Below are 21,535 nucleotides of genomic sequence, written 5' to 3' on the forward strand. Positions count from 1 at the left end.
CCCCCCCCAGGCGGGGGGGAGAGAGAAGCCCCCAAAAAAAAAAAAAAAAAAAAAAAAAAAAAAAAAAGAAAATAACTCAAAAATATACTTTAAAAATTCTTAAGGGGATTAAAATGGTACGCTAGAAAATACCCGCTTAGTACAAAAGAAGGCAATAAAGTGGGAGCAGAGGGGTAAAAAAGACATAAGACACATAGAAAACAGAAAGCAAAATGGCAGATGTAAATCCATCCTATCAATCAAAACATTATGAATAGCTTTAATAACCTAATCAAAAGGTAGATATTTTCACATTGAATTAAATAAAAAAACAGGATCCATCTATCTACCATCTGCATGAGACATAATTCAGAATCAAAGTCACAAACAGGCTGAAAATAAAAGGATGTATAATATAATCAATCACCATGAAAGAGAATAGAGTGGCTACACTAATATCAGAAAATAGATATTAAAACAAAAATGTTACTAGAATTAGAGAGACCTTCATACTGATAAGACAGACAAAGGGACCTAATAGACATCTATAAAATATTCCAACAGAATACACATTCTTCCAAAAATGCATGAAATATTCTACAAAATGGATTATATGCTAGGACATAACAGGACTCAATATAAAAGAGCTGAAATCACACGAAGTATGTTTTCAAACACAAGTGATATTAGAAATTAGCATTAGAAAGTTTGGGAAATACAAAAGAGTGGATACTAAACAAGACATTCCTAAATAATCAAGAAAAAATAATCTGTTTATATTAATGGTGAATTACTTTTGAGCAAGGTTAATTGACATGAAAATTCACTAGAAAAAAAGTCTTTTCAACAATGGTACTGAGACAACTGGATCTAGGCCGGGCATGGTGGCTCATGCCTGTTACCCCAGCACTCTGGGAGGCTAAGGTGCGTGGATCACTTGAGGCCAGGAGTTCGAGACCAGCCTGGCCAACATGGCGAATCCCCGTCTCTGCTAAAAATACAAAAATTAGTGGGTGTGGTGGTGTGCCCTTCTAATCCCAGCTACTGGGGAGGCTGAGGCATGAGAGTTGCCTGAGCGTGGGAGGCAGAGGTTGCAGTGAGCCGAGATTGTGTCAGTGCACTCTAGCCAGGGCAACAAACCAAGGCACTGTTGAAAGAAAAAAAAAAAAATTCTTGGCCAGGTACATAAGCCCAGCACTTTGGAAGGCTGAGGCAGGAGTACAGGCAGAGGCCAGAGGCTGAAACTAGCCTGGGCACCATAGTGAGATCTCATTTCTACAAAAAATAAAAAATAAACAAAATTATCCATGCACTACAGCCTGGGAGACACAGCAAAACCTTGTTGTTGTTGTTGTTGTTGTTGTTGTTGTTGTTGTTGTTGTTGTTTAAAAAAAAGAAGATCTATTCTCCCAACAAATTTGAAGTAGAAAATACATTTTCCTTAACTACAGTCACTATACTGTACTTTAAGTCTCCAGAACTTACTCATGTTATAAGTACCTTTATAAATGAAAGGTTTTATCTTTGAAAGTTTGTACTCTTTGACCAACGTATCTTTCTATTTATGGTTAGCAAAGTTAACCTTCATTTTATATGTTTATTGACTCTTTGGATTTTCTGAGTTTGTACAAAGTGGTATCTTATGTCTTTTGCCCATATTCTCTTGGAAATTTTAGTGTTTTCTATTGTTTCTAAGAGCTCTTAAGATATTTAGGTTAAAACAGCATTTGGTCATATTCATTGCAATAACTTTATATTGCTCTGTAACTAAACTTTGTATTTTTATCATAACGATATGTGCTTTACAGGTTTTCACTTTTACTAACCAAATTTATCAATTTCTTTTCTTTCTGACATCTTCTACTGCATTGATGCTTAGAAAACCTTTCCTTTTCTTAAAATCTAACTGATTTTCATGAATACTTTCTTTCAATTAAAATTAGTCTACAGTAAACTCTGAAACCTCTGTTATCTGGGCAGAAAGCATAGATATAATTTTAAGAGAAAAGTAACAGTTAATTTCCTTTACTTCAAACAGAAAATGTCTCCCTATCTCCTCTTATTTGTCATGCTATTTTTATCATATACCAAATCTCTATGCATGTTTTAAAGTTTTTCTTTACGTTTCATTGATCTATTTCTTTATTTTCTGCTAGCCCCATTATTGTGGTTTTGGAATATATTTAATTATGTATGATAATGCTTGCTTCCTTCTCATTACTTATGTTTAAACATACAAAATATTTGCTATTCTTGTCCACATGTTTTTTTCAGGTAGACTTGAAAAACCACTTGCTAAAAAAATTCAGAAAAATATTCTACCAGGACTTTGCTTGCAATTATATTAAAGCAATAAGTAATCTGGGAATAACTGATACCTTAACAATATTCGGTGTTTGCAGCCATGAATGACTATGTCTCCGCATATATTCAAACCTTTTATGTCTCTGAATCAAGGTTAATATTAACAGTTTTCTGTATCTAGGCCTTGGATTTTTCTTTTCAACTCCCTCAAAAAAACCAAGCCTGAAAGCCTTAAAATCTGACATTATTTGTATGAGAAAAGATAGTTGCTAACTTATTACATGTTTTCATTTTGTTACTATAGGAATCATTTGTTTGAGTAAAAGCTTTTCCTTCCAATACAAATGCAGGAGGTTGCCAAAAAGAAATGGGTAGTAGAATGCATGCTAATTACGTACTCCATATAGGACTTTTAAAAGATGAAATTATTATGCCTTCAAAGCAAATACTATGATGATATTAAGTCTAAAATTATATGTTAAGTTTAGTTGGAGGCTAACAAATGAAAATTAAAATAACTAAAAAGTGAGCAAAGCTGGAGAATAAAGTGAAGAACAAACTCCCACATATTTTTATAATTGGCTAGTTTGATCCTGCCAACACTGCAGCCACTAGCCACATGTGGCTACTGAGTACTTGAAATTAGACTAGTCTGCAATAAGTGCTATAAGCATAAAATGCACAACAGATTTCAAAGACTTAGCACAATATTTAAAATGTTTCATTAATGTTGTACTTTAATTTTAATTGCATTAATATTTTGAATATTTTAAGTTAAATAAAATATGTAATTAAAATTATACATTTTGCTATTAATATTAAATTAATTTTGCTATTTTATTTTAAAAATTTGCCCACTACACAATTTCAATTATAAATATGGTTTGCGTTATATTTTTATTGTACAGCACTATGCTAAACTGTTTTCAAAAATTAGCTGGTACTAATTACTCTTTATTCTGGGTTGCAAAATGCCCCCAAATAGTGTTAATTCAGTTTTCTTGATTTTAATTTTTTACACTTTAAAACAATTATGTCTTTGGCTTGCAAGTTCAAAGTTTAGTAAAAGTCAATTATTGTACTATATATTTCCACTCTGAAATATTATAAAAGTGTTCAGAAAATATGAAGTACATATGTGGAGCTTGATGAATAAACTATAGGACATGCGAGAGAAAGAGAGCGAGCAGAGAAAGAATAACGTTATAAGACATCAAAATATATTTTATGTATCAAGGTCACAAATAATTTCAAAATTACTCAATAGCAAAAGCTGAAACCCTCCATTATCATCTTCTTAGTCATTGAGGAGAAATTTATTAATAATAGAATAAACTAATTACAAAAGGCATTTGAAAGGATAAAGAGTTCTGGGGCAAATATGCTTAAGATGTTTTAAAAATTTTTGTCAGATTTTAAACCTTTGTTACATCATTAAACAAGAAAACCCCAAGTTTTATGCCTGTTATTTCTTGCTATTAGAAATGCTCAGAGCATTTATGTGTAACTCTTCTGTGACACTGAACACTTTCTACTTTAACCTAAACTGCAAAGTCCTTGAAATTTTGACAGCTTTGTCCTCTTGATTCACTTTCTACCATCATACCACTCCTTGCCAAATACCAAACACAAGACCATACACATAGCAGATGTCAACGATGATTTACTGAATGAAGGAAGGGATGAGTGAATGAAAAAATGATTATGATCTCTTTTGCCTCTGTGTGTTATAGCTTAAAGACATTATGTCCATAAAAAAGTGTCCAAATTTCATAGGTATGTAGAAGAAAAAGAACATAAAATGCCAGTAATGTTGTACTAAGTCTTTGATTCTTACTCGACATTTTAACATTTCCTCTTAAATAATAACACTGGAAGTTTTTTGCAATAGGATAATTTTCTCAAATCAACAAGATAAAACTGTACACAATTGCCTTATACTTTATATATTAATATAAAACTGGGAGCTTAAACTCTCCATGTTTATTTCATTTAATCACCTACATCAGAAATACATTATTTCTTCAAATATTTAAAATATTACAGGGATGATAAAACAAACACACAAGTATGGTGTATCTAAATTTGTACATCAGTTAAATGTGTTATGTATATTCGGAGACACACATAAAATTTATGTTTTTATCTCCTTGCCTGCTAGGAATTATTTCCAGACCTACTATTTTACATCAGATCTTTATCAACATTTTTCCAGTTGCAAAGACCACTGTATATATGTATTTCCCATAAGTATTAGAAACAAGAATATAATTTTGCTTGACTTGTACAACCCTCTGAGGGCTATGAAACTGCATTTAAAGAAATATTAACTAATGTCATTTGAAAGGTGATCTTTAAAATGCATCAGAAGTGAGTGTGGATGTGTGTGTGTGCGTGCGCGCACATGCACGTCTGTGTGGTAGAAAGGTCTTGAAAAATAACTCTGTATTTTGGGGGTGCTTCTGATGTTTACTATATGACTATTGGCCTTTTTTAAAAAATAAGATGCTCAGATATTTTGCCAAAATGTGCTAAAACAAAGTCACTCAGATAATATGAGCTAGTCTAGAGATTAATAAACCCTCCAGTTGCAAAAGCTTATACAAATAACGAAATGAAAACAGATAATTTTCAGCCATCAAATATTTCAAGACTTCACTCTGTTTCTATGACATATTCATCCCATATGAAAGATTTGCTAAAGGGGTTGTAATGGCCTTCTGGGACAGGAAGAATAAGGTTTCTGGAGAAAAATGTTAAATTAATTTTGATGGTGATGCAAAGTTAAGAAAGGGTTGTTAAGGAATGGCTTGCTGCCACGGGGTGGGGTTTTGTTTTGGTATCCTTTTAGAGCCTGCAGGTGTTTGGCACTAGTTAAAATCAGGGCCAGCTGTGATATTTCAATAGTTCTGATATTTTCCTCCCAATAGTTCTCAGAAGTGATGCTTCAGGGTGATGTCTTACACCTGATACATTCAACTTGTGTGGTACAAATGTGAAGACTCTATTAAATAACACCAGTTTTGTGACACTCTTTGCCCTCTCTTCCCTACCCTCAGGTCATGGCATCAATGACAAAGAAAAACACTAATCAGAGGCTTCAATCACCATAGTTTTTAATTGAGCAGTTTAATCAAAGATGGTGATATGCTAGAATCACCAAATACACAGTCTTAAGCAAAGCCTAAAAGCAGAATGGCACATTCCCTTTTGATTCTCAGTGTAGACAGTGATGCTTTTAATCCCTCTCAGTGGTAAGATATATACCTATGTTTGCAGGAATTTGAATAGTTTCTATTAAAAGCTGCATTTTCTTTTAAGTTTGTTTGGGTTGGAAACCCTCAAACCACAATGTATTTCATGCACATGTTCCCGAGGGTATGTTAAATAGGACCATACTGAGGTCATCTAGTAAGTTTTTGAAACTTTTTAAGAATTCCTTTAATGTACTGCACAATCTTGGCTTGATTAAAAGAAGATATTTTAAGAAAGCACTTGGAAAAATGACTGCCTATTAAAATCTATATGCAGATAATCTATATTATACATCTATAACGCACAGAACTTTCCACAGATAATTTGTCATTGAGAGAGAAAGACAATAAAACTCCCACTCTAAGGGTTCTGAATAACAACTCCTCAGAACTTTCAGTAAATGCAGACCAATCCCCCTACACCCAGCCTGCAGTATTCTTGATTGACTTAACAGTGGATGCCTGTAGGATCACTTTAACTGTGCAAAGGTCTGTCACATATAATCGGAGGATAAAAGGTAGACAATCTCTCATTTATCCAAGAAAAAAAAATCATCTGCTGTTTTGGTTGAATCGAAAAATCAAGTTACCTCAATCCATGAGACTATGATGAAATTGTTAGGCTAGAAATAGTTTCTACCATCAAGTACATTTTTGTTGTCTCCAAGTTCAAACCACAGATGAAATGCTGTTAATGGTCTACTTAAGAAGTAGGCACTCAAATTTTTCTGCCGTTACTTGAGTCTCCCAATCCTGGCTTTTGTTGTGGTTGTTAGACATACCCCTTTTCACTTTATCAAAGTCTCCATTCCTACGCCATGTTCCAGGCCTTGTACTTCACCCAAAGCAATTTTCAGTTGAACTAGCAGCTGTGCTGGCACAGCGCACACAGAGAGTGGGCCACATGCGCCAGCGGTGTGTTCCCACATCTGAACAGAAGTGGCCGTTTCCATGCACCCAGGGCCAAGAAACTCTACAGCTCATCAGAGGCAAAACAAGGGAGGATACCTTAAACGGAAATCATACTTAGAAAAAACTTTTACGGAAAATGAAAAATAAAAGGATTTTCAATCATCAGAAATGAGGAAGGGAAGTTGTCTTCTTGGCATAGGGTTTGCAGATATATTTTTATAAAAGGATAGCAGAGTGCAAGCTTAACTTAATGATCCCCATCCCCAAAGCTACACTGGATTTTCCTCTATCCACTATACAAACACAAGTAAAAGAAGTTAAACAAGAATATAACCTTAAAGGGCACCATCATAACCACAGCTACTACTAGGCATTGGCTGTTTACCATCTCACAATCTCTGTGCTGTTCCCTTCATAAACAGTATCTCAGATGCCATTTCACCATTTTACACTTAAGAAAACTAAAGTCTAGAAGTTTATAATAAACTGCCCACCAATTTTGACTCCATGGTCTTAACCATTACGTTACACTGAGTTCCCTCAGATCACCAAGGGTTTTCCAACCAGCCCTGAAGATACAGCTTGTCAGCCTCACTCAGGAGTACACAAGATGATAGTTATGGTGGGGAGGATTTTAAAAAGGGGAGGGGGGACTGCAGAGGAGCAACTTGATTATTTGGAAAACTTGCACATTCCAGAGTTAACCAACTCATTAACTAGTACCTTTCTGATAAATACATTCAAAATGGACTTAAATAGCAGGTACACATTGTGTACTGAATTTCTGCTAAGTCACAAGCACTGGATATATCATAAGTGTGTTGAATAAATGAATGAACTAAGTCATCACAGTTAGATGTCATTTTGAGGGTTTTCAAAAATAATCTGTTTTACACAAATGTATGCAAAGGGCAGTAGAGACATTTGTAATAGTATGAAAAGCTAGTATGTTGACTTAGGAATATAAATGTTCTCCATTTTGGAAAGTAGGCTAATGACTGAAAATATGCCATAGACCAATAACAAATTTTTGTAGTTCCAAAAGAATTGACATGCAAAGATTAAAGTACTTACATTGAACCACAAGAGAAAATTAGGTATAAAAATTCTAATTATCCTATATTCACTTTGAACTAGCCAATAAAGTGAATTATTTTAAGATAGTGGGTGGGATTATAAATCTTTGTTTATCAAAGCCTAAAAAAATAGGTAGTGTTAGAATATACTTAATATATTTTTTTAAAATGTAATTATTTAAAATAATTCTTTGCTTTGGTGTCTTCATCTCTGATAAAACACAGATGGAGCAATAGAAACGATGATGGAGAAACTCTTAGGAAATATCTCCAGAGGAATGTACCCTCAAACTGAGGTAAACATGAAGTTCTACACACACCTCAATACATGACAGCTTCAAATGATGGCTTGGCCTCGCTCAAAGTTACGAAGTGAGAAAAACAGTCCCCTGGTCTACTACATTCAGAGTGTGCACAATGCTACCTCCTTGTAAAGAATCACCAGGCATTCACCCACTGATGGTGTGGGGTCCCCTTCAGATGAATTCACAGAGTACACACCAAATGGGCCCCTTTATCTCAGATACTTATTGGCCATTATTGACCAATGTTTTAACATGAACAAAGCGTTGCCATACTCACAATCTTGGCAGAAAAATAGCACAAGCAGAATTCCTGAATTTGTTCACTTTTTTTCTCCAGTAAATGTAGTAACCATTAAATTTAAAATATTTCAATTTTCTTTTAAGCAGATATTCATGTAAGATAAAAGGCACCAAAGGTTTTCCAACAAAGGTCTCCTCCCTCAAAAGGTGTATTCTATGTTCAGTAATTTATTTCTAAGAAAAACCCGCTACTATATAAATAGAAAGAACCCAGGAAAATATACCCCATAGTTTTGAATGTTGGAAACTGACAAGACAGTTGAATAATCACAATGAAAGCTTTAAAATGGAGTTCCTCTACTTTTGGGGATTAACGGATGAATCTGAGAAACGGTAAACTGCGTATAGTTATTCTGATTGAAGTAATAAAATCAAAACATTATTTTCACATCATCTAAAAATAATCACTTGAACAACGTTATAAAGTAAATATATTTTCAGGTGACCCTGTTCCTGGACCCCAAAAAGGAGCCTGATAAGCAATGTAGAGCATAAATATCTATCTGTGTAAAATTTATGCCTCACAAATAACACATATTCATCAAAGCAAATAAAGTCCTCTCATTTGCAGAATTAAATATGACTTGCTCTGTACATTTTAAGATAATCATATGATCAGAGGTAGACTGTAACTATGAAAGTTCTCATATTTCTTCCTACAAAGAATAGTCTCTGAGTACCCGACCCCGATATCTCAATTGTGTATATTTCCGTTTTTCAGGAAAATTAAATACCCTGGCCACAGAAACTTCATGTAGTGGCTAATGAAGAAATACAGTATATTAAATCTAACACAGACATAAGTATGCTTATGGACAGCCACTTCTAAGTTCTGGTTCTTTTTATCTCAGACCCACAAACAATTTTAATATAATGGTGAAAAATCACATTGTGTGACTTAAGCTTGAAATCAATGGCAAAGGTACCTTGATATAAGTCAATCTGGACAGAAAAGAGAGGCAAATGCTTGTGTTGTTAAACTTCAAAAACAAACCTGAGGTTCTGCAAATACATTCTTCATGTTGTTGATTGGGCCATACGGGACTCCACTGCCTTCAAAAAGATGTAACCACTTGCTGGTCAGTTCTTCTTCAAACCTAAGACAAACAAGGATAAATATTTTTACATAGGAAGGAACATAACACAGCCTCTTCTATCATGTGGCCCTCCTTCAAAGCAAGCAATAGTGACAAAAATATGTTTCCTAGTCTTTCTTTACACCTCATTTGAGAGAAGGCTGTCTGTGTGAAATGACTTGACTGGCCCTGTATGGATAAGAGCAGCCACCCAGGTGCTAGTGTTTAAAAATCTATCATTTACAAATGTAATTCTTCCTATTTCTATTGCTATGAATTTTCTGAGCAATTTGTGAATTTAATAATAATAATATCATTGTACTTTGAGCGTGAAGTCATTGGGCAATATGTCTTTTAGGTCTCAGATAGTGGAAATCAGGTTAGGATAGGCACTGACATATTATTCTTCAAAACAAAAAAAAAATACTAATGTAACTGTTTTAAGAAAGCTTTGGGAAAAGTATGCAAAAATTAATGGTCACAACCATTGGCCTACAAACAACCTTTACACTGTGATTTACTAACCAGCACAACTGAAGACATGCAAAGAGTGATATTTCAGTTCAGCCAACAAAACTCAAATTTATCCAAATCCTTTGTCTGTTTTATTTCTACTATAATTTAAAATTGGACTTCACAGACAGAAAAGCATATGGATTTTCTTTATTTTCCCTAATAGGTCTTAAGGAAGGGAAGCTAACACATTTATGAGATTTATTGTTTGATATTTCTTCTCTGTAAAAACAGTGAACACAGAAATAAAATCTTGGATCTATAGGGACACCCCAACACAATTAGTTTCTAATGAATGAAGACTTTCAGAATTATTGATTATTAAAATGTCAAACCTGTTCTAATTAATAATCTAGGTAACCAAAGAGACATTTTAAAAATATTAGCCAACGTAGACTAAAATGTTTTACTAATATGGAAGGGCTAGTGAAACAATAGTAGAATATTCATGGACTTCCCTTCGGTTCTCCTGTACATAGCTAAAATTAACTTCAAATCTGCAGACTCCAGAGGAAACTGTATTAGATAAATTTACTTCTTTCACCATTAAAAAAAAAATACATATATATAGGAATAGCTTCAGCCAGGCATGGCGGCTCACGCCTGTAATCTCAGCACTTTGGGAGGCAAAGGCGGGTGGACCACCTGAGGTCAGGAGATCCAGACCAGCCTGACCAAAATGGTAAAACCCTGTCTCTACTAAAAATACAAAAATTTAGCCAGGCATGGTGGCCGGTGCCTGTAATCCCAGCTACTTGGGACGCTGAAACAGGAGAATCCCTTGAACCCGGGAGGCAGACATTGCAGTGAGCGAGGTCGCACCAATCGCACTCCAGGACTGGGCAACAAGAGCGAAACTCCATCTCAAAAAAAAAAAAAAAAAAAAAAAGAATAGTTTCAATACTGAAGGACACTTAATTGATTGCTACGTAAGAGAAGAAACGAAAAACAAGAATTAAAAAGAAAAAATGGAATAAATATATGTTCCAAAATAAGGCTACTATATGAACAATGATGTTCAATCATGTAAGTTTTTATTTAAGGATATAATAAATATTTTTTATAAAGGTAGTATTACATTTCACTAGGAAGTTAATCAATCCTATCCACACATTCATTTACTGATTACCCACTATACACCAAGTATTGATTTTGTTTTTAAATATATGCCTTCCATTTTCTCTCCAATTCTATGGATAAGGATTTTTTATTATACATTTTAATTTCAGCCCAGTAATGTTAACTACCCCTATTTAGTACACAATAAAATACTTCACTTCTGAATATAGTTTTAAAAAATCTTTCATAGGAATAACAATGCAAGGTTAAATGTTTGGCTCATCAATTCTTCACATTCTTACTTTCTTTCCAATGACTGTTACAGTCAACTCCTGGCCAAGGCTTCCTAAAATATATATAGATATATATCATCAGAATGATATATGCTGAAAGAACAAGAGATACTTTGAACCTGGAGCCTTTTCGATGAGGGCGTCAATTACTTAAGTTTTCAAAGATGGAGCATTAAAACAGTTAGCCTGATAAATTTTCAAGACAACAGAATTTATCACCACTGGACTCACCAAAGTGGCCTGAAAGATCTACACAGCAAATGCATGTCAATATCCAAACAATCCATGGCTGCAGGTTAGCCAACAGAAAACTCAGGGGAATAGTTGAAGTTTTAGTATTTATATAAGCTTTTCACCACTGGGCAAAAAAGAGGGATTTATTTCATGTTATGGAAAATAACGGATGCACTCTGGAAACGAGACTGCGGGAGCTGCAGTTGTGACCACTGTTTGTGTCTTTGCGTGGGTGTGGGTGTGGAAGGGTTCTGAAATGCCATGAACTCAATCAGAGAAAGACAGAACATCGTTGCATTCCACTGCTCTCAGAGGACATATCCATCATTTTTTTCTAAAAATCTATCTCTTGATCTAAATCGGATGTGGAATCCTTTATGCAAAAAGCTGTAAGCACATGTTTTTATTAACCACAAAAATTCTGCTAAAAAAATTTTAAAAGCTGATATAAATCACTGAGGGCAATAGATTCCAGAAGATAAGACAAAAAGGGTGTCCTCAGATCCAGCTTAGCAAGTGAAGTTAGGGCCTTCACTGGAAAATTATTTGGAGACTCATGAACAATTCAAATGTAATTGGCAACTTACTAAATCAATACATATATTTCATTCTAGATTTTTGTAAATTCACTTAATGTTGGGAATGAGTATTATGAATCAAATGGCATCATTTAGATAGGTGAAGCACAGCTGATGTTAAACTTCCTAACATCAAAATTCCACTTAAGAAATGAAACATTCTTCTCTTTATAAAATGAATTAAAGTTACAAATGAGACAAATACAAGACCAGAAAGAAACTAATAAGAGATCTCAGCCATGAAGGTGAGAGTTGGAAATAATTGTGACATTAGTGACAACTAAATGCTGGTTATTAAATAGTTTAATCTATATTTTGTCAATTTTATTTTCACAGCCACGCTATACGGTATTATTCTCATTTGACCAATAGGAAACTCAGGTTCAGAGAAATTGACTTGCTCAAATTCATACAGGTTTTAGAGTCTTAGAGTCAGATGTCATGTTTAAAGCTGAGATTGCTTAACTCCAAAACCACGTTCTAACACATAATGACTGTAGCAGAATACATTCGGAATGCATAGCTTCACATATTTTATTCATTATATATGGTCACAGCTAAAAAATGAAGGAGCAGAGGTGAAACTGTTCATTTTTTGCACTAATAATATGCTTCTTCACTTCTATCTTATATACCTCAGTATATATTATTACATTAATACACATTCATTCCCGATGCTTTTAGCAAGAGTTTGTTTTGCCTCTGCCATGGAGATTGCAATAAAAAAGACAGTCCCTGTGTTAAGAGTTCATATAGTCTAATGGAGAACACAGCTATGAAAAGAGAGGAATTACAATGCAGGATGCTGAAACGAAGATACGAAGAAACAACTTATGGTTGTTTCTTCAACAAAGAGGGAGACTTGCACTGGAACCATGGATGCGGGAAAGGGTTCAAAAACAAGGCGATATTTGAGCCGAGTATTGAAAGACAAGTTAGAATTAGTCATGTGAAAGATGGGAGAGAGGCTCTTCCAGGTAGAGAGAGCAATATGTACAAAGATCTAACTTGGAAAGAATCTGAAATCTCCTGTGCCCCAAGTGGCAGAAGATGAAATGTGACAGAGAGTTTAGAACCAAAATGCAAAGCAACTTGTCTGCTATGCTAAGAATATTGGATTTCTTCTCGCAACAAGGAACTCAGAGAGGCCTTTAGGCAGGGGACTGACCAAAGACTGCACTAATGCAGACAATGGACTGATGTAGATGAGACTAGAGATGTACGGCTGATGTAGATGAGAAACTTGACAGGAGGCAACATACGCTTTGCCTCTGATGCATCCCAAATCTGCCGATCAGTAGTATCTTCCATATTATTATCAATAACAAACAAGTTCCCATTTGAAAAAAAAGATTGTTTTCTAGAAATTTCCAATCCTTTTAATTACTCTTATTTGTCTGTTTTCAATTCACCATCAATCCCCAGCCTCTGAAATCTGGTTTGGTCATGAATGCCTTTTCTTACCCAGTCTCTAAAGGTCTCCAGCTATCATTTGTAAAATCCAATATTCTTTTCATGGTTGTCATACTACATCCCTATGCAGTATTTGATGATGTTAACTATTCTACCTGGAGGTCTTGTGACACCATTCTCCCTTGGTTTCCTAGATTTTTTTTTTTTTTTTTTTTTTTGAGACAGAGTTTCGCTCTATCACCCAGGCTGGAGTTCAGTGGTGCAATCTCAAATCACTGCAACCTCGGCCTCCCAGGTTCAAGCAATTCTCCAGCCTCAGCCTCCCAAATAGCTGGGATTACAGGTGCCTGCCACTACACCTGGCTAATTTTTGTATTTTTAGTAGAGATGGGGTTTCACCATGTTTGCCAGGCTGGTCTCAAACTCCTGACCTCAAGTGATCCTCCTGCCTCGGCCTCCCAAAGTGCTGGGATTACAGGCATGAGCTACCACATCCGGCCCTCCCTTGGTTCTCTAAAACATCTTTGGACATTTGTGCTTTTATTCTTTGGACATTTGTGCTTTATTCTATTGGACATTTGTGCAATATTCTTCGTTCCCTTTTACTTACCTAAGCCATCTTGTCATCTCTATGCAGATGACACCTAAATCCATATTACCAGCCCAGACCTTTCTTTCCCTAGTTCCCTTTTTCTATATACCATAGGATAATTCCACTCAGATGCATTAGCATCCCCATGATATCATGACCATGGAAGATTTTATGATTTCCATTTTCTTCATAAACTTAGGATTCCTCACTTGCCAGAACTCACACCCTTGGCTAAACCTGGAACGCCTTCCTTTTCATTCATTTCTTATAACTTAGATACAATTGCCTTATAGAATCAACTACTCCTCCATTCACACTGTAACTATCACAGTCCTGGCCCTTGATTCCGCACACCCAGACTATAGCAATATCTGGTTAAAAACATACTGCCTCCAATATTCCTCCTTCCAAAAAGTCACCGATGTTAGGTGTATCTCAAGTCTGTTTGACTGTCTCCTTCCCCAGTACCACTATCTTCTCTCACACTAAAACAGACTGTTTCTTGACTGCTATTTACACAGTAAGTAGAAGATAATTGGTACTCAATATTTGCTGAATGACTGAATATATGATGATTTGGAAAGAATAAGAGACTCTCAGTCACATTAATTTGAATTAATGTGGTACATAATTGTCTCCTAAAACCTTGTAAAGACTATGTTTAATCAGACCCAGACATTGAGAGAAGGAAGACAATTTGAGACCCTTAGATTAAAATGGAAGAGCACAGCATCTCCTCTTAAATTTTCTTTAAGACTAGTCCCTAAATTCTGTATGTCTTGCAGAAAATCTTGCAGTATGTCTTAGGGAAAAAAAATCACATTTCAAAACTGACTAACATATAAATGCTTCAAACATCATGTTTCAATTTAGGGACTTCCTATACTTTCCAGAGTCATAAGATCTCAGGAATTCAAATGACCTTAAAAACCCATTCTTTTAGACTGACAGCAGCAAGATGAAGGAATAGGCATTCTATAGCTTAACTCCTCCACAAAGAAATCCAACCAGTAACTATCATCAGGCAAAAGGACCAGTCTGAATATTCAAGGACTTGGGAGGCTGAGACACCCCATTGCACCACAAAACTGAGAAAAACTATAATAAAATGGTAAGAAGAACAATTCTCTGACCATGTCACTTCTCTCCCCAGCCAAACAGTACCACAGAGAGCAAACTGCCCTACATTCACAATTTCTGCAGTGGGAAAAGTGGAGCTCAAAGCAGACATTCAGGTTCACCACCATTCCAAGAACTCATGAAAAATTTTGGGAGTACCAGTAGGGCTAGACCACCTAGGCTCAGTGAGAAACAAAGCACAGGGTTGGGGCTTATAGCAACAAATATACAAACCTTGGTGGTTGCTCTACATTCTGGCCAATGAAGGTACCACACAAGAGAAACTGGCCAACAACATTATGCTGCAGGAAACACAGACCACAGGTCTCCCAGGCTTGAACCCATGACCAGCTTCCAAACAAAGCCGTTGCTCTCATTGAGTCTTCCCCATATTGATTCCAGACAGCTTCTGTACCAACGGTATAAGTCAAGGAACTCAAGCCTGGTTAGCACTGGCCATGGTTGTCCTGGGCTTAGAGCTCCTTCTAGTGCTGCAGTAGCTATAGTGATTATAGGCTTTGGGACCACTACAGAGGGTCTGCTCAGGATTTCTGGACAGGCTTACTGTTGAGTAACATTACTAGACATAACCAGATGGTGAGGACTGTAACAAATATCTCCTTCAATTCACAGGCATCACAACACAACCACAAGGATCAAAAACAATCAAGGAAACATGGCATTACCAAATGGACAAAATAATGTGTTGGGGACTGATCTAGAAGAGATAAAAATGACAAAGTATTCAAAATAGCAGTTTGCGTGTGTGTGTGTGTGTGTTTTGTTTGTTTGTTTGTTTGTTTGTTTTTTGTTTGGTTTTTTTGTTTGGTTTTTTTTGAGACGGAGTCTCGCTCTCTCACCAGGCTGGAGTGTAGTGCTGTGATCTTGGCTCACTGCAGCCTCGACCTCCTGGGTTCAAGTGATTTTCTTGCCTCAGCCTCCTGAGTAGCTGGGACTACAGGAGTGCACCACCACACGCAGGTAATTTTTGTATTTTTAGTATAGACGGGATTTCACCATATTGGCCAGGATGGTCTCTACTTCTTGACCTCAAGTGATCCTCCTGCCTCAGCCTCCCAAAGTGCTGGGATTACAGGCATGAGCCACCACGTCTGGCCCAAAATAGCAGTTTTAAGGAAGCTCAGTGAACTTAAAGAAAATATACAGAAACAAATATCAGAGAAACATAACAGAGAAATTAAAATATTTTTTAAAAAACCCAAATCCTGGAGCTGAAAATGATGTGAACACTCCCCCCCAAAAAAACTGCAATAGAGAACATTAAAAGCAGAATTAATCAAGTAGAAGAAACATCTGTGAATTCAAAGTCAAATTATTTGAAAATATATGGGCAGTGGATAAAAAAGAAAAAAAAATGAAGAATGCTTAATGGATGTATGAGACCACATTAAAAGAGCAGTTATTGGCATTCAAGAGAGTGGAGAAAGGTAAAGGGGTACAACCACATTTAAAGAAATAACAGCAAGAAACCTCCCAAGCCTGGAGAAAGATATAAATATTTGTGTATAGAAAAATCAAAGACCTCCAAACAGATTTCATCAAAATCAGGCTAACCAGATATATATTATAATCAAACTGCCAAATATCAAAACCATAAAGAGGATACTGAAAGCAACAAGAGAAAAGAAGCAATTAACATATAAGCAAGTTTCAATACATCTGGCAGAAGATTTCTCAACGAAACATTTATAGGTCAGAAGAGAGTGAGATGATATATTTAACACATTGAAGGAAAATAACTGTCAACCAGGAATACTGTACTCAGCATGTTATCCTTCAGAAATAAAGGAGAAATAAAGACTTTTCTAGACACGTAAAAGCTAAGGAAATCCATCCTGCCTTACCAGAAATGCTAAAGACCGTTCTTTGAGCTGAACAAAAAGGACATGAGTGAGCAATACAAAAAATCTGAAAGTATAAAACTCACTGATAAAAGTAAGTACACAATCAAATTCAGAATATACTCATATGGTAATGATGGTGTGTAAATTACTTATATCTTTAGAATGAAGGTTAAAAGATAAAACTATTAAAAACAATAACAACTATAATAGTTTGTTTAAAAATATGCAATGTAATGTGATGAATGTTGTGACATCAAAAATTCAACATGTGGAGAAGAGGGAGTGAAGTGAAAATGTAGAGTTTTTTGTTGTTGCAATCAAAAATTGTTATTAATTAAAATAATGTGCTATAACTATTGTTATGTGCTATAACTATTACAAAAATCATAAGTTCTTGTAAACTTCATGGTACTCACAAACAAAAAATACACATAAAGTAGAAAACAAGAAATTAAAACATACTACTAGAAAAGAAAATCAATTAACCACAAAGGCAGACAGCAAGAGAGAAAGAAAAGAAAAAGTATTTCCAAAACAACTACAAAACAATGAATGAAATGGCAGTATTAACTCCCTACCTATCTATAAGTACACTGAATTTGTTGCATTAAATTCTTCCAAAATAAAAAAGAGCAGAGTAGTTGAATGAATGAAAAATAAATAAATAAATAAAAATTTTAAAAAAGAAAAACCAGTTGCTTTGCTTTTCTTTCTCTTGTAGTATGCTGACTACAAGAGACTCCCTTCATCTTTAAGGATACCCATAGACTGAAAGTGAAGGAATGGAAAAATATATTGCACTCAACTGAAAACCAAAAGAAAGCAAGAGCTTCTAGGCTCAGAAAAAAAAAAGGCTTTAATGCAAAAATTGTAAAGACACTAGAGAAAGACATTATATAATAATAATGGAGTCACTTCAGCAAGAGCACATGACAATCATAAATACATATGTACCCAAATCAGAACACCTAAATATATAAAGTAAATATGAATAGTTCTAAAAGGAGAGATTAACAGCAATACAATAGTAGTAAAAGACTTTAATATGCCATTAAAAAAAAATAAACATATCATCTAGACAGAAAATCAAAAAGGAAACATTAGACTTAATAATGATCTAGGCCAAATGGAAATATATATAATGTAGAACATTCCATCCAACACATTCTTCTCTACTACAAGTAAAATATTCTCTAGGACGGATCATACATTAGCCTACAAAACAAGTCTCAAAAAATTTAAGATTGAGCCAGGCATGGTGGCTCACACCTGTAATCCCAGCACTTTGGGAGGCTGAGGCAGGTGGATCACATGCGGTCAGGAGTTCAAGACCAGCCTGGCCAACATGGTGAAACCCCTTCTCTACTAAAAAAGAAAATAAATTAAAAAAAATAGCTGGGTATGGTGGCATATGCCTGTAATCCCAGCTACCTGGAAGGCTGAGGTAGAAGAATCACTTGAACCCGGGTGGTGGAGATTGCAGAGAGCCGAGATCATGACATTGCACTCCAGCCTGGGCAACAGCAGTGAAACTCTGTGTCAAAAAATATATATATATTGAAATCATATGAACTATCTTTTCTGATCAAAATAGTATAAAAATAGATATCAGTAATAGCAGGAACTTCAGAAAATGCACAAATGGAAATAAAATAACATGCTCCTGAACAATAAATCAGGTAATGAAGAAAGTAAAAGAAAAATTTTAGGGCTGGGTATAGTGGCTCACTCTTTAAAAGCAGCACTTTGGGAGGCCAAGGTAGAAGAACCACTTGAGGTCAAGAGTTAAGACCAGTCTGGGAAACATAGTGAGACCCTATTTCTACAGGAAAAAAAAAAAAAAAAGTTAGACAGGTGTGGTAGAATTTGTAGAATTTGCTTATAGTACAAGGAGGCTGGGGCAAGAGGATAGCTTTAGCCCAGGAGTTTGAGGTTATAGTAAGCTATGATTATACCACTGCATTCTAGCCTGGGCAACAGTGTAAGACCTCATCTCTACTGAAACAAAAAAAAAAAAAAAAAGAAGGAAGAAAATAAAAGAAAAATTATAAAATTTCTTGATATGAATATAAATGGATACACAACATACCAAAACCTATGAAACACAGCAAAAGCAGTATTAAGAGGGAACTTTATAGCAGTAAGTGTCTACATCAAAAAGTAAAAAGATTAACAATAAACAATCTAATAATACACTTCATGGAACTAAGAAGGCAAAAACGGACAAACCCCAAAATTATAAATCAATGGAAATATTAAAAATCGGAGCAGAGCAGAAATAAATGAATAGGAACTACAAAAAAAAAATTTAAAAAGGAACAAAACAAAGAATTGATTTTTGAAAAGATAAACTCAACAAATCATTGAGGGGTAGAAGTTTTTTAAAGAAGAAGACTCAAATAAATATAATCCAAAAACATTTAAAAAGACATTACAACTGATATCACAAAATACAAATGATCGTGAGAGATTATTGTGAACAATCATGTGCCAGCATATTGGATAACCTAGAAGAAACAGATACATTCCTAAATATACTCAACCTACCACAATTGAATTATAATGAAACAATATCAGTAAAAAAAGTTTCCCATCAAAGAAGAGCCCAGGACCTGATGGTTTTACAGCTGAATTCTATGAAACAGTTAAAGAGCAAACACTAATTATTCTCAAACTCTTCCAAAAACTGAAGAGGAAAGAATATTTTCAAACTCATTTTACAAGGTCAGCATTACTCTGATACCAAAACCAGACAAAAACACAACAGTAAAAGAAAATTACAGGCCAATATCCCTGATGACCATAGATGCAAAAGTCCTCAACAAAATACTAGCAAATGGAGTTCAACAGTATACTAAAACGATCATCCCAGGGATACAAAGATGGTTCAACCTATGTATGTCAATAAACCTGATATATCACACTAACAGAATAATCATTTCACTTGATGCAGAAAAAGCATTTGACAAAATTTGACAAAACTCAAAATCCCTTCATGATTTAAAAAACCCTCCACAAATTAGGTATACATGAGACCAGGCACAGTGGCTCATGCCTGTAATTCTGGCACTTTGGGAGGCCAAGGCAGGAGGATCCCTTGAGCTTAGGAGTTTGAGGCTAGCCCGGCAAAAAAATTAGGTAGGCATGGTGGTGAGTGCCTGCTGGTCCAGCTACTTGGGAGGCTGAAGTGAGAGCATCACTTGAGCCTCGGAGGTTGAGGCTGCAATGAGCCATGATCATGCCACTGCATTCCAGCCTGGGTGAAAGAACAAGACCGTGTCTCAAAAAAAAAAAAATTAATAAAAATAAAAATGTATATAGATATATATACCTATATATCTAGATATATAGACAGAGACATATATTTGAAAAAAATAAAAATATAAAATTCCATTGTTTTCTACATTCCTTCAAAGTAATTGTCTAATGCATATTTAAAATATTACTAGTAATAGGAAACTCACAGGCAGTCAGGTTACCGGAAGTCTTCAAACAAACATAGGAAGTGTGCTACAATACACATGAGCTTTGAATAGATTTGGGTTAAAGTAACAAGCTCGATTATCAATAGGATCTTCATAAAAATCTTCACTAATTAAGATTAACATTTTTTCAAATGAACCATTTATTAAGCATTTAGTAGGTGCAAGGTTCTGTGCTAAGCACATTTTACTAGTACACATTATTTCATTTAATTCTTCCAACATCCTATGGGGTAAGTATGAATACCATCATTACATTCACTTTAAAGATAAGCAAATCAAGGTTTAGAAAGTATAAGTAACCTTTTAAATTCATGTAAACATTATGCACCAAGCAGAAATTCTATCTTGGGTCCAATGCTCATGTGTTAATCACCACTTTCTACTGCTTGACTTCTGGTGGTGAAGTTCATGAGAGTAGACCACACAAAGCTCTGTGAGTGATGTGTTGCTAAAGACCAGTCCCATAGAGGGCTTAAAAAGGGAGTAGGTATATAAAATACAGCATCTTAGTGCTACATTAACTGAAGCTTTTTATGTACCAGGCACCACAAGAAATACTATTTCTAGTCCTCCTATGACATGAGTTTTATGATCTTCATGATTGATGAAACTGAGGCTTAGAGAGGTAGATAGGGCAATGTCTGGACCTGAAGGCTCAAATCTCTTAGCTGAGGATGAGATCTTGAACTGGTATTTCTCTAGGTTTATTCAGTAGGGTAGACTCACTAGATATTAACAAAAATGCAAACAAACTCTAACATATAGGAACATCCTTAGGCCACTGGCAATTGAGCTACTGTCTGCCCCCAAGGCCACTTGGGAGCACTGGAAGTATTGCCTAGGCTCTACCCATTCCTGACTTCTTCCCGACTAACCACTGATCCACCCAATAGTTCCAAAATGCCTCATAATATTGGCAACGATTTTATGAACTGATTCTTTCAAGAATGCTATGAGAAAAGATAAATGCTTCCTATTTGGAATATGAAAAATTGAAGGACTAAGATACTCACATTCAGGTCTTTACATTCCAGGCCCATAGCCCATCTCACTACACACTGCTGCTTTGTATGGAAAATAATCAGTAAATCAATAAATAAAATTCATTGAGAACATAAGCCTGACATTTAACCATAATCTAGTTTTGTGACCATGGGGCAAGTTGCTTAACTTCTCTG

General features: G+C 35.2%; 1 protein-coding gene across 1 annotated transcript in view; it reads right to left on the reverse strand.

The window, feature by feature from the left end:
* SUGCT (succinyl-CoA:glutarate-CoA transferase) overlaps window positions 1-21,535 on the reverse strand; it is a 736,947-nt gene that overhangs the window by 364,263 nt on the left and 351,149 nt on the right. The window contains 1 exon segment of the mRNA XM_025381064.1: window positions 9,125-9,227. Within this exon segment, the coding sequence (XP_025236849.1) occupies window positions 9,125-9,227 (103 nt within the window).

The sequence above is a fragment of the Theropithecus gelada genome, chromosome 3, assembly GCF_003255815.1.
Source record: "Theropithecus gelada isolate Dixy chromosome 3, Tgel_1.0, whole genome shotgun sequence".
NCBI classification, from domain to species: domain Eukaryota; kingdom Metazoa; phylum Chordata; class Mammalia; order Primates; family Cercopithecidae; genus Theropithecus; species Theropithecus gelada.